General features: G+C 27.5%; 2 protein-coding genes across 3 annotated transcripts; both read right to left on the reverse strand.

The window, feature by feature from the left end:
* Positions 1-39: 39 nt before the first annotated feature.
* On the reverse strand, positions 40-7,790 carry LOC141524841 (uncharacterized). The gene is made up of 19 exons (XM_074238959.1): positions 7,619-7,790; positions 7,256-7,485; positions 6,906-7,151; positions 6,648-6,806; positions 6,279-6,569; positions 5,501-6,181; positions 4,887-5,104; positions 4,454-4,673; positions 4,184-4,385; positions 3,550-3,766; positions 3,306-3,463; positions 3,100-3,242; positions 2,901-3,034; positions 2,150-2,276; positions 1,902-2,084; positions 1,493-1,822; positions 990-1,245; positions 639-915; positions 40-226 (listed from the first exon to the last, which is right to left on the reverse strand). The coding sequence occupies exons 1-19, from the start codon at positions 7,626-7,628 to the stop codon at positions 55-57; spliced, it is 4,254 nt and encodes a 1,417-aa protein (XP_074095060.1). The 5' UTR covers positions 7,629-7,790; the 3' UTR covers positions 40-54.
* A 1,199-nt stretch (positions 7,791-8,989) lies between these two features.
* On the reverse strand, positions 8,990-14,016 carry LOC141525032 (PAX3- and PAX7-binding protein 1). 2 transcript variants are annotated; one of them, XM_074239283.1, is made up of 15 exons: positions 13,564-14,015; positions 13,268-13,446; positions 12,870-13,026; positions 12,699-12,801; positions 12,463-12,620; positions 12,314-12,396; positions 12,023-12,222; positions 11,710-11,899; positions 11,090-11,213; positions 10,572-10,960; positions 10,232-10,382; positions 9,934-10,126; positions 9,515-9,713; positions 9,314-9,432; positions 8,990-9,236 (listed from the first exon to the last, which is right to left on the reverse strand). In XM_074239283.1, the coding sequence occupies exons 1-15, from the start codon at positions 13,739-13,741 to the stop codon at positions 9,185-9,187; spliced, it is 2,475 nt and encodes an 824-aa protein (XP_074095384.1). In that variant the 5' UTR covers positions 13,742-14,015; the 3' UTR covers positions 8,990-9,184. The 2 variants fall into 2 exon arrangements, with proteins under 2 accessions (XP_074095384.1, XP_074095383.1); XM_074239282.1 differs by having other exon boundaries at positions 12,314-12,620; positions 13,564-14,016.
* Positions 14,017-14,442: the final 426 nt, after the last annotated feature.

Below are 14,442 nucleotides of genomic sequence, written 5' to 3' on the forward strand. Positions count from 1 at the left end.
TCTTATTGCTATATTTAATAAATATATTTTTGTTTTATATCTATTTTAAAAAAATTAAATTTTTTCATACAAGTCCAAATCGTCAAATCTTCTTGCAGTACAAACTCCACAGGTGAATTCTTGAATGTAATTTGGGAAAAATATTAATATTTGATCTTTTGTGAAATGAATAAATGGAATGTTATTACTCAGAAGAATGTGGACTGAATTTTTGTCAAGCCTAAATCTGTAAAAAATTTACACAATATTAAATGTCGTAAGATTTCGCGTTCTAGATGCCATAAGAGCGTATAATATAAATTCTGTTTTTTTTTAAGTCCAAAAAAATTTTTAGTTTGAAGAAAAATTTTTTTTTGAATTTCTACACGTTTCATAAAAAAAATTCGTCGATTCTCAAAAAAAATTTTTTTTCAAACTAAAAATTTTTTTGGACTTAGAAAAAAAAACAGAATTTTTATTATACGCCCTTATGGCATCTGTAACGTGATTTAATTATCACGGAAGTACAAATTTAATTTTAAATAATTATAGAATAAAATTCAATATACAAAGTATTAAGTTTAAGATGAAGTTTTTCAATTGTAATAAGTCTGATATTTGTTAATAAAATATTTTTACAGTGAATTTTATATAAATACCTTTTATCATTAACAAAATTCCATTCAAAGTCTTTAGTCAATGGTAATTGATCTGTAAAATTATAAACTGTCCCACCATTTTCTGGTGCTATTTTAAGATTATTACTATCATCATTAATATTTAAAGTAACTCCTTCATTTGAGCTGATTGCTGTTAAAGCAAATCCTGGATTTTCATCGTAACACTGCCCGAGTACTAAAAATTCACGGCCTTTTTCTATTCTGCGCGTTACATTGTGAGCTGATTGAATCATGTCAGGCGTTATAACACAAAAACCTGTAGCAAAAAAAAATTTATTCATTAAAAAATTTCATTAACTACTCAACAATAAATTAAAAAAAAATATTCACTGAAAAACGCTCGGAGAAAAGCATTGTCAATGTATCTATGTAGTCTAGTGCGCGTCAAAAGCATATCAACTATATCAGGATCGTATTTGATCGGCAGCTTGCTGCGATTGACACGCATTTCAGCTCTTGTGCTGTCTTTGGAGAACGTCGCACCAACAACAAATTGCTCTGAATTCGCTAAATAGCTGCTGTTGCCGCCAATAACGTTATACAGAGCTCTCAATCTCCAAATTAAAGTCTCTATCTTCTCTGGTAACTGATAAGACAATAAAAAATATATATTAAGTTGACTTAATTAATTTAGCAAATATTTGATAATTTAAAAAATTTTTTAACAAATAAATTATGGCAAAAAAAATTAGAAAATAAAAATTGACGTAGAAATTTTCATAAATTAAAAATACAATTTTTTCAAAGAAATTTTTTCATTAAATAAAATTAAATAATTTTCAAGTGTCTGCTAACTTTAATGTCATTAATTAATTATAAAAATAATGACTTACGTTTTCAGATTTAACAAAAACTTGATATTTTCTCAGCGTTGACAATTCTCTGGAAGCTTGATAACAAGCTTCAGTGTAAGGTACAACAGATTTACCACTTGATTGTCTACGACACTGATTGTAAGGCCACTTGTCTTTCTTACTTTCTTCAATTTGGTCTTTACTAACTTCCCCGACCATATTTAAGAATAGTGATGAACCGGAACATTTGCCTTTAGCAGTTTCAGCAAGTCCCCATATTATATTTAAGTTTATCGAAGCCTGATCACTGGGCTTTAGACTGAAATAGTCCCAGGTCCATGGCATGATTCGTTCTATCTCTACGCAAACCTAAAATTTTATCATTTATTCATAAATTTAATTATATGTTATTAAATAAGTGGCAGGATTAATTGCTAAATCGCTTCACCTTCATGACTTTTTCTCCAGGCTCAGTTCTACTGGCTTTTATCTTCAGAGAATCAGAGACCCAGGTCTTGGACTCATAAAGAGCCGCAAAATTCCATTGTTGCAATACTTTTAAGCTTCCTAACTCGCTTCGCGTTAAGGACAGCACGTAATTCTTGCCACTTTTGGCAAATTCCAATTTCACCTAAATAATTTTTATTATTTTATTATTTCTTCTTTTTTAAAGTTATTAATAAGCGATAAAAATACCTCTGAGGGCTGAATATTTGATGGTTCAATATAAAGCGCTACACCGCAACTTCCTCTGGGTGGTACGTAGCTGAAGTAATCCAGGAAATGAATCCCTAGGAGTAATAATTTAGCACCTGACCAAGACCTAAAATAAAATAAAATAATTTATTTAGTATTTTTAATGACAGAAATAAATAATTTAAATCTAACAATTTTTACAATTAAATTGTGCGCTGAAAAAAAATTTCTGTCGAAAAAAATTAGAAATATTCCAATAAGAAATTAATTTTTTGAAAATTTCCAATAATTTTATTTTTTAGCTGAAGAAATAAAAAATTTTTTACACAGTAATTTGCTTATCTAAAAAAAAATTTCTAAATTTGGGAAAAAACAATTTCAAATTTTTTTTTTCTAAATCATTAAAAATTTTTTTCAACAAAAAAATTACTGTGAAAAAATTTTTTATTTCTTCAACTGAGAAATAAAAATGTTTAAAATTTTTTAAAAATTAATTTTTTTTTCTCACGGTAGTGAAGAAAATTGAATAAAAAATTCCACTTATAGAAATTAAAAAAAATTATAAGTGCAAATTTAAATAAATATTTCTTCTTTGTAATAATTAATTAATTTGAAAAAATTTAAAGAATTATTAGATTTTTGCTTATTTCAGAATCATTTTAAATTATCTAAAAATTAAGTCAGAAGAAATTAGTTAACAATTAAAATAAATTGACAATCAGAAAAAAAATAAAATAAAATTTGTACATACTGATAATTACTCCTATGTGATGACCATATATCATTAAATAATTCATCTTGTGCAATTTCCCGATCACAATCAAATACTTTTACTTGTAATTGTCTCCCAAGTTCTGACAAAACTGAATTAAGAACAACTGCATTCTAAAAAAATAAATCTGCCATTAAATTTGTAATTATAAAACTTTTATTTCTTAAAATAAAAGTACCTGTAAATCTTCATGCGGATATTTTTTTACTGTATACAAACTTGGGCAATGCTGACAAATAGCTTTCAATTTCTGTAAAGCTTTAATGCCTCTAACAGTAGTGATTGTTCGAGCATGAGCGGTCAAGCCGGTTTGTAAATACTCTGCAAATTTAAAATTAAAAAATTAATCGACTGGTTTTAATTGTTAAGGAGTGATCGACGTACCAGTAGGTGTATTGTAAGATAAAAATAATTTTTCTTGAATCCCTACAGTAACATTGGTAGGAAGATATCCGTGGATTGATTGAGAACGTTCAGCAGAATGCCAAACATCAATCAATGGGTTGTAAGTTTCAACTACTTCAGTACCGTGAATAACTGTGCTGCAACAAAATAATAACAATGCGTCATTGGACCATTATTATCATTTTAAGCAATTAAAGAAATAAAAATAAATAAATTATCTTACCGTAAAATAACGTGATTATTACGCCCGTTAAATAAATAAGTAAAGTTTCCTCTCATTGAAAATAATGAATTAGCTGTTGCAGCAAGTCTTACATTTGTTCCTAAATCAGTCACTTGAATCGATTCCATTGTTAGTGGAATATTAATTCGCTGTTGGTTTATATGAAACTCCATGTTTTGATAAATTTGATAAGTATTTTCTGGTAACGATCTTAAATCTAAATAAACGCATTGATAAATTAAATATTATTTATTTCTTCCTGATACTAAAATTAGCCGTAAAAATTAAGTTAGCCGACATTTAAAAATTTTTAGAATTTTTTTTTATTGAAAAAAATAAAAAAAAAAATTTATTTGTGAAAAATTTGGAAAACTATCAGTGTAATTTTTCAAAAATATTTTTCTGTTGTAATTTAATAAATAAAAAAAAATTTTTAACGGCGACTAACTTTAGTATTATAAATTAGCCGATTTTCAATAATTTTTTTTAATTTTCTACAAGTGGAATTATTTTTTTTTAATTTAAAAAAAAATCTTTCAATAAAATAAATGATAAAATTTTCAAATGTCGGTTAATTAAATTTTTATAATTTCTTCTTTTGAATAAAAATATAAATTTAAAATTAATAACTCACATGCTAGCGCGCTGTCAATACTTGTTTTATTAAAATGCAAACAAAAAACAGCTTTTTGTTGAACGCGAGCTATTATTTCAATGTGAGGAGAGTCGAAAGATCTATCATCTAATTTAAATTCTTTCAAAATGTCTTTTATTCTGACAAAACTTTCCAAGTAGTGCGATAATGAATGAGTTAATCCAGTGGCTTTTATTTCTATCTAAAAATTAAATTTTTTTTTAATAATTATTTAAATTAGCTTCAATTTAATTATAAAAGTACTCTTACAGAAATTTGATTGAAGTGTGTACCGCTTCCGTGACTGTTTAATGTAATATAAGCAATCTCTGGTATATTAGACAATGGGCTCGCTATAATAATATTTTGTACCATTGCACCAAAGTTACGTTTCATATCTTGATAATCAAATATATAATTTCCAGTAATAATATGCTCGTCGCTTTCAGGTTTTTTGAGAATACGTGAAAATTGTGTCGCTACAGATCCACTGTAAATAATAAATTGATTTTTGAATAAATTTTTTTATCTACACTGAGAGAGAAAAATTTTTTTTGAAGATAATTGTGACAAGAAATTAATGTTCAATAAATTAATTTCTTATCACAATATTACTAATTTTTTTCAAAAGAAATTTTTTCTCTCAGGGTAGCAAATAATTAAAAAAAAAAAAAAAAAAAAAAAAAAATTAAAATAAAATTACATGTGTTTGTAACAAGGAAAATTAGTTCTCTCCATGGATTTTAATGTCGTGTAAAAATAATTAACTAAATGCAAATCAGACTCTCCTTGCATGTACCAATAAAGCGAAATGATACGATTAGATGTTGGGTTTGATTCAATTAATAATTGCAACGCAGCTATACGCATCTCCAAGTATTCTGTGCGATTAGCAAGTATTGGCCAGTAAGCTCGATAAATCTAAAATAAAATCCAGCAATTATAAATAATTACACTGAGAAAAAAAATTTATTTTGAAAATAATGGATATTTTGTGACAATAAATTAATTTATTTAAAATTTTAAACAATTTTATTTCTTATCTGAAGAAATAAAAAATTTTCTTACAGTACCTTTAAAAAGAAGTTTTTTTGGTTTGATAAAAAACAACTTGTAAATTTTCATTAAAAACTGTTTTTTCCCAAATCTATAAAACTTTTTTTCAAGAAGAAAATTTTTGTAAAAAATATTTTGATTTCTTCAGCTGAGAAATAAAATTCTTTAAAATTAAAAAAAAATTAATTGCTTATTTTATTTTCAAAAAAATTTTTCTTCCAGCGTATCGAACAGCTACTTATTAACAATAACGTGTCTTACAATATCTGGTCTATCACGAGCAGTAGGTAACGACGCCCAAGCAGCAAGCACGCGTAAATGTCGTGACTCTTGATTGTTCCCAATGGCAATTGGTTCCAAAAATTCAACAACTTTGCCCAGCTGAATATTAGCAAGTCCTTCTAACCAAATCATCTTCCTATTATAACTATCACTTTCCGTAAACTTGTCCATGTAAAGCCGTACATAGTCATCCAGTATTTCTTCAGGACAATGAACCAAGCATGTCTTATAAATGAGCGTTCCAAATGTGAGAATGCCCGTATTGCGTACTTCCGCGGACAATTTTTCCGGCAAATCAATCAACGTCTTCATTTTATCTAAAAACTCAACGTCTGGTTTGCGAATATGAAACGGCAATTGCGTCAACAATTGCATCGCTGTAATGTCAGATACTTTTTTCTGCTGAACTAAGTCCATTACAAAGAGCGCGGAGTCTTTGGTACCTATTTGCGGTACCAGCTCAAGAAACATATTTCTGATTGTTTCTTCTTTGTAACTTGTACCGGAAATATTTTTGTAAGCCGTTTGTAAATCTACGCGATCAAATTTACTGAGATAGTACAGAAGAATAGATATTGTTGTATTGTGCAAATTATTTATCTCAGTGTCTAGTCCTGGGTTCTCTAGACGTTGGCTCAATCGATCTAGTAGGATAGAAATCTGTGAAGAAATAGTTATTTAATAAATAAAAATTTTACGTAATTAATGAAAGAATCATCAATGAAGAAATGTTAGAATAAACGATAAAATTTATTACTGATTTAAAAATGTGCTCTTTTTCGTGTGTATATCTTTCCTGTGATAAATCATTATCAGGAAGCTCATGTAGTAAACTGACTTGACGTAATTTATCGTTTGATAAATCACCATTGAAATCCGTAACGTCAATCAGCTTAAAAATTTGTCTTGTAAATAAAAATTGTGACTCGTACATATTTTTAAATGGCTGAACGTAAACTCCACCCGTAGCATTTATAAATGTTATTTCAGTTTCATTACCGTCTAATTTAACTTTGTATAATCGTTCGCTTGATTTTATAATTGGACTCTGTAAACAATTTTATTAACGACTAATTCATTATCAGATATAATACTAGTTATTTAATAAAGTATTAATAAACCTTACTTCATCTCCAGTTGGGCATCGCATACGTGGTACATTGGTCCATGTCCAATGAGGGTGACCAGTACAAGTACGCGGGTCAAAATATTTTCTTACCCATAATTCGTTGTCTGATTCGATTGTTACGATATTTTCAATGTTACATTTTCCGTAATGTGAGTCCTAAAAAAAAAAAAAAAAAAAAATTCTTGATACTTAAAAAAAAATAAATAAATAAATAAATAATAAAAATAAAAAAAAATTAAAAAGAAGAAATATTACTTCTTGTGAATGAAAGGCAACTTCTTTTTGTAAAATATTTAAATCAAACTGAAAAATACTAGCAATACTCCGTTGAATATTTATCGCCCAAGTAGAATCGATTTCAACACTGAAATTAGTAACTGTTCCATTGGAATAGATTATTTGGAAGGGCTTTAGAAGTTCCGCAGCTTGATCTTTGACCTCAACAAGATTTGGCTCTTCGACGTTTTTTCCATTCCATATAAAAGTTTTTAAATCAGTCAACTATTTAAATAAAATTTATTAAAAATTTTACGCTATTTCTTCTTTAATAAAATTTATTTTTAAAAATTAATTATAAATATTTTAAAATTGTAAAAATTAATTACCTGCATTTGCGCAATATTATTAAATGTTTTAACAATAAATTTACCCTCCATACCCCATGACGATGAAGCTTTTGATGGTGATAATACGCCAGAGTTAGACTCTGAAAAATATGAATACTCGTATTTCTTCCCGGTTTTAAATATATTATCACCGGATGTTACTGATATTGTTATTATTATAATAAATAATATTATTTTCCGGTACATTTTAAATTTATTCCATATCACATCTAAAAATACAAAAGAAGAAATAATTAATTACAGTTAAAAATTTTTTCTAAAGACAATTATTAATTTTAAAAAATAATTTAAAAGCGTAACTAAGTTTTTTAAAATACTGATTTTTTTTTTTAAAATAAATACCTGGGGACATAATTGTGTGGGTCCGTCACAAGACTGGTGTCGACTGAGTTCATGAAAGTCAAGAGATGACCTGCACACTGGCTATGTACTACTCGATGTGTGTGCTCTCATCTCATATCGCAGTAGCTTACGAGCAAGTTTAACTTTTTATTGGTGTTAGTTAAAATTATCCCATCGACAGATTATCTTCAATCTCATCATGTCCTCTTTACATACCCATATATCAATGTATGTATATGAGTCACATATATACACAAATGTGTATATATATATATATATATATATATATATATATATATATATATATATATATATATTCGTTACCCTCCTGATAATTATAAAAGAAAAATTTTTACCATATTTAATTAAACAATATACACTTTTTTATTTATTATTTAATATTACTTATTATTAATCATTTAAATATTATTTTATTTTATTGCCATGGAAAAATATATTCAAAATGAATAAATTGAACTTTGGCCTCTTTTATATTTAGAACTACTAGAATTTCTTAGTATTTTTAATGATAAATTTTTTATTTCTTATTTTACTACAAAATATATTAATTTAATTCTTCTAGCACACTATCAATAATTTTTAATTTGCGTAACACCAATAATATATCTAATTTAGGCACTTTGGTCCTAGCTAACAACAATTGAAATTAAAAAGTAAATTTAACTCTGCATGCGTAGCTTTAATTCATCTCTTTCTCTTTTTTTCTTACTTATAAAACTACTTTGTCAAATTATAATAATTATTTTAATATAGAAATTTTAATTTATTTTGAGTCATACTTCTACTTAAGTTTTTACTCTGTTAAAATCTTCAATATTGAAAAAATTATGAAAATTAAATATTTTGACATTTTTTTTTTATTTCAAAGTTCAAAAATTTTCAAATTATGATATTCTGAATTTTTTTTTCTAATTTATTCTATTTTTATCATTTTGGTAATAAATCTGTCGTGAAAAACAATTTGAAAAAAAAAAAAAAAAAGATTCAAAAAGTAATTATTCAAAATTACCAAAAATTTTTTTGAGATTTTTCAAAATCCAGCCGAATAAATAAAATTTTGCAAAAAATCACAGCAGGAAAATAAAAATAAGTATAAATTAATAAAATGAATAAAAAAGTGTTTTTTTATGATTAAAAAGTTGGTAAAATTTTAATCCTCACTGATGAGCTAAGTTTGCTCGATTCAATTTATCACTCAGTTGATTAATAAGAGTCGCAAACATATTTAAATCTTGAACAGTACCTCCATAAAGCCACGCTCGTGGTATAGTCATAATATAATTAGCTTCATGTAAGGCGTACACTGGAAGAGAAAATCTTAAACCTGTGAATGAGTATTAAAGTAATCGCTAATAATTATAGTTATTTATTTACAAATCACTGAACTATTTAATGAAATAATTTCTATACAAATTGTTTTGAAACAATTAAATTTTATTTTTTAAATATCCAATAATTATAATGTACAAAGCATTTCATATTATTTAATTAGATCCTTTTTAAACATATCTACGATATCTTTAGCAGCCTATCAATTATTGACATTTATAATGATTTTATGGACCGTAAAATTGATTGAGAGTACTCCCACGCTTCGCTAAGAAAAAAATAAGAATACATTAATAAAAAAAGTCATTTTTATGATCAAAACGTTTGTAAAATTTTAATTCTTACTGATGAGCTGGATTTGCTTGATCTAGTTTATCACTCAGTTGATTAATAAGAGTCGCAAACATATTTAAATCTTGAACAGTACTTCCATGAAGCCACGCTCGTGGTATTGTTGTCATAATCTACGAATAAAACGAATTATTAATCGTAAGATTAATTTACACAAAAATAGCTGATAAGAAGTATTGAATAAAATGGAAATACCATATTAGCTTTATGTAATGCGTCTACCGGAAGAGAAAATCTTAAGCCCGCTAATAAATATCGGTTAAGTAGTGAAGTAATCGCTAAAGATTTCAATTGATTATCTCCAAGCAATCCTTGCCAACTTAAAATATTCCGTAATAATTTTACTGCCATAGTGAATTGTCGTTGGAAAAATGGATGCTTGGGATCTAAAATTCTGTTAAAAAAAAAATTAATAATTTATAATTAATAATAAAAAAAGGTTATTGTGCAGAAGTGGGGCTTTACTTATTTTTGAGTGTAAAAAATAAAAAAATTAATCTTTTTGAATTTTTTATTTTATTTCAATTTTATCTAAAATAGATGGAACCCCACTTCTGAATAATTACCTAAATAAAAATTCCATACCATGAATTATAACGTAAATATTAACTTACTTTGGAAAAATAGGCATAAATACATCATTGTCGATGGCAGCTTTTATTTTCTCTAAGATAGCGGTGAAAAGAAGCTGAAGCTGTTTACTTTTCTCATTGAGATTAGGATAGTCGATGATAAGACGACGGACGGTACCAACAAGCCGCAGAGTCTGTGATGTCGACATTGGGTCCCATATTTTTTCCACAATGGCTATTTTGATAAAAGAAAATAATAGACTACACATTATCAATATCTAAATAAAAATTAGAGATATATGAATTATTTATAATATTGATAAAGTTATAAATAACTTACAAGTTAGTTTAGGAATTACTATTTTTTCAATAGCGAGTGGTATTAATCTTACATCAGGATCACGCCTGAGTGATTCTTCTGTTTCTTTTTGATCTAATGCGTATAATAGTAATCCATTATACCACTTGGTACGTTCTAGATCAGTACTTTCCTGTTAAAAATAGGTTGTATTAAATATTTACTACGAATAATTTTTATTGGTTCTTTTTTTATAGTTTCATGAACTCATTTGCAAGTATTCTATTTATTGATAGTATTAATTTTCAAATATTTTTGATGCTTTGTCTGAGTAAACCGGAGGAGCGTTAGTAAAACTTTATTGAAGAAATGAAATAATTACCATTAATGGATTCCAAGTGATAAGCTGTAATCTTACTATCGGCGAAATCATTTTAGGAATACATAATGAAACATAAGCCTCTGTGTAAGCCTCCATGTCTATTTCTCTCCAGGATTCTAGCTTAGCTAAAATACCTCGGACGGTACAAAAATCATCCATGACATCAGAAAAAATATCTCTACTCTCTTCATCAATTTCCTCTTTCGCCTGCTTAAAAGCTAGATTTTGTTGCTCAGTAACTTCGTCATCACTTGACATCCCGTCATTGTGTTTAGGAACATTTTGCATCAGCTCACGAGCTCTTCGCCGTCGTGCTCGTCGACCTTCACGTTCTGTCGCTCGCCGAATGCGCGCATCATCTTCTGGACCTCGCCTCATAGCTTGTCCTCCTGAATAAAATTGAAAATATATTTAATACAAACAATAAATATTTTAAATACTTAGTAGCTATGAAAAAAAAAAAAGTATCGAAGTTAAATTGTCTACTTTGGTAAATTTTTAAGAAATAAATAACTGACTTGAAGCAGACGTGATTTCTTCTGTTTGATCGCGTGTATCCTGACGACGTCGTTCCATAAGATCAGTAGAACGTTCGCCGTACAAGTCCAGCCATCGTTGTTCCAATCCTGTCACCATTGGCAGCTAACAGAAAAAAAAATTTTTGTTATTATCATTTAATATTCCACTTGATAATTGACTATGGAAATTAATAGTACTCCTTTACAATTCCATTAACATTACAATTTATATACTTCAATTAAAAATATAAATATTACTAGACTTATACAACATTGGAGTTTTTAATTAAGTTCCAAAGCCATGATAATTTTCACAAAAAGTATTTTTTTTTTTTTTTTAGCATTCATTCCCGATAATTTGCGATACTCACCCAATTTAAATAATTTATTTTATCTTAAATTATTATGTTAAAAAAAAAAACTTATACATAAATAAATACAGAGAAGATTAAGACCCCTGGCAATTGAATTAACCATTATCAATCCGTGCTAATTTAAAAATCAATTCAATTTTTTTTTCCTTCAAAGTATTGTAAAGTTTATAAATAGAAATTGAATAACTTTATAAAAAATGACGCGAGCAATTAAAAAGAAAATAACGTAACATCGTGAAAACCCACCTTCTCATCAAGACACTCTACCAAGTCAGTGACATACCCACGCAACTCTTGGTAATATTTGAAGCGTTGAGCTAGCTGAGGCGCACGAGTTTCACCCTCATCTAATTCCTTCAACGTCTGCTGCAGTTCTTCTTTCAATTGCACTTGATCCTGCTGGTGCTTACGATGTACTTGAATTAAACTTGAGACCCTGAGCAAAAAAAAAATTCATTACTCTGTTGAAAAAAGGTTTGTAACCTAGCATCTCTTGTAAATTGAATTAAAAAAAAAAAATAAAAAAAAGTAGTAATATAATAAAATAGATATATAAAACCTTGAGCGCATTTTTTCAACAATTTCTTCAGGAGACACAGGAACCATTTTTTCAGGATCTGGTGGTTGAATACATGGCGGTGGAGGAGCTACTGGCATCATACCCATTTCTGAATGCACTCCTGTACCTGTTACATATTGATTATTTAGACCCATTGAATACTGTTGTTGCATAAGAGAATCCTGTTGAGCAGCTGCGATCTACAATGACAAAAAAAAATAATTAACCATAAAAATAAAAATGAATAATTATATATTAGAAAGAGATGGTGGTAAAATAATTAAATATTACTTGAGCGCCAGTAACTCCTTTACGTATTTGTTGAGCTTCCCACTCTTCTTCTTCATTACCATGCTCGCTCTCGTCGTCGGACACTGCAAGATTATGCATAGCATATTTTAAATTAAAATCAACATTACGATTGTAATTAAGAGACAAACGTTTTATGGGAACTTGTGATGCTAAAAATGCTTCTCTTCGCTTCTCTTTATCACGAGCTTCTATATTGACTGTCATATCCATTCGCTCGTGCGACTCATCATCGTCACTACGATCGTGATCTTCTTCGCGTATTAGTCTTGACTTTCCTTTTTCTTCACTAAAAATTAAAATAGATTAAATTTAATAAAAAAATAAACAATAAGAATGTCGAATGATTATAAGAGTAGATACGTACGTTTGTACTTCTTCGACAGGTATAAAATCAGTTCCTAATTCTCGAGCTTTTTGTCGTTTTTTTCTAGCAGCGTGTATCATTGCAGCGTCAGGAATACATCCACCTAAAAATTATAAAAATTAAATATTTTATAAAGTAAAACAGTTTACCAATTATTAACAATAAACTTACTTTCTAAAAATAATTTCATGGGGTCAGTTTTGGTAAAATTTTTTCTAAATTTATGCGCCGCTGAATCATCTTCTTCATCCGAAGAATAATCGTCTTTTCCAGCTACTAGTGCAGCTCGTCCATTTAAAATTAATGGTGCAGAATTTTTTATTTTAACCTAGATAAAAAAAAAAATCGATGTCAATAAAAATGAAAATAGTATTGACAATTAACATTAATAATAACAATAAAAACAGTTAAATAATAAAGTATCCTATTTTTTTAGGTACTTAAAATCTTCCTCACTCAATATTAAAATAATAATAGTAACTATTGCATAAATAAATGGAAATCAGGTACTTAGACGTTAAAATTCAAGTGACATTAATATTAATAAAGACATCATAGAGATAGCTTACTACTAGATCATCTGTCTTTATTTCTAAATCATTGTCGCATTTAATAGACACGTTTGCTTGCTCAGAGTCCACTTGCATTTTCTCTTCACCTTTCTTTTTTCTCCTTTCGTGATCAAGTTGTTTCATCAGTTTTTTGCTCCTCGATGATTTCTTCACCTTAAAAACCTCCCCGTCATCAGCTGTATGAAAATAATCAACTATTATTATTATAATTACAAAAAAAAAAAAAATTCAAATATTATAAATTTTCCTTAAAAAAAAATCAAATTAATATTCATAATAAAAAAAAGTCTAACCTTCATCAAGCTCCTCTCCAAAACTCAGGAGCGTTTGTTTGGGTTTTTCCTTCTTCTTGGGCTTAGATTTAACCATAGGTTGGACATCATCACACTCCATTCTGTTCTCATTGTCTTCATACTCTTCATTGAAAGATCGTCGACGAATATTTCTCTTCGGCTTATTAAATAACGACATTTTTAACCTTTATTCTTACTCTAAATGTGAGACGGTGTATAGTACGGTACTTTCCTCAATTGATCTTTCACTACCATTAAAAAATTTTTTTCTACATCTGCATTATCTGTTTAAAGTAAACTTTAATAAAAACTATTAAATTAAATATTTATTCACTGTTATTATTATTGATAGTATTGTTAATAAAATTCACTCGCTTATTCCATTTTTTAATACTATTATTGTGTATGTAAAATCGTCACATCATTTGGTTTTCATTCTTCTGCGACATTTTTTTTTAAGCATTACCTGCCATCTAGCGAATGTTTAGAAAAGCGCCAAATTTAGCCGTGATACTGAAACAAAAAAAATTCTGATAATTTTTTCGACAATAATTTAATTATAAAAAAACATTTTTTAGTTATTCCAAAAGAAGAAATAAAAAAAATATCAACAATATAAAACTGTTTACTTACCATAAAAAATTATGAACATTAATTTAGCAGATATTTGATCATTTTAATAATTTTTTTAACAAGTAAATTATGGCTAAGAAAAAAAAATTGACAGGTAGAAATTTAAAAAAATTAAAAATGGAATTTTTTAAAAACAATGGTCGGCTAACTTAATTTTCATTCATTTTTTAAAACAAATTTGTAAATAGTCAAATAATTGCTAGCTTCAATGTCATAAAAAATTACAATTTTTTTTATAATCCACAA

Source organism: Cotesia typhae, unplaced genomic scaffold, assembly GCF_013202065.1.
Source record: "Cotesia typhae breed Kobodo isofemale line unplaced genomic scaffold, CoteBio_Ctyphae contig_23, whole genome shotgun sequence".
NCBI classification, from domain to species: domain Eukaryota; kingdom Metazoa; phylum Arthropoda; class Insecta; order Hymenoptera; family Braconidae; genus Cotesia; species Cotesia typhae.

Excerpts from the sequence above, each read along its gene's own strand:
- LOC141524841 (XM_074238959.1), bottom strand. Across the intron at positions 6,570-6,647 it reads GATGCCCAACTGGAGATGAA|AGTCCAATTATAAAATCAAG; the intron begins GTAAGGTTTATT and ends AATTGTTTACAG. Across the intron at positions 3,035-3,099 it reads ATCCGCATGAAGATTTACAG|AATGCAGTTGTTCTTAATTC; the intron begins GTACTTTTATTT and ends TTATTTTTTTAG.
- LOC141525032 (XM_074239282.1), bottom strand. The coding sequence starts at position 13,741 with ATGTCGTTATTTAATAAGCCGAAGAGAAATATTCGTCGACGATCTTTC. Across the intron at positions 13,447-13,563 it reads TGGAGAGGAGCTTGATGAAG|CTGATGACGGGGAGGTTTTT; the intron begins GTTAGACTTTTT and ends ATTTTCATACAG. Across the intron at positions 10,127-10,231 it reads AGTAATTCCTAAACTAACTT|CCATTGTGGAAAAAATATGG; the intron begins GTAAGTTATTTA and ends TTATCAAAATAG.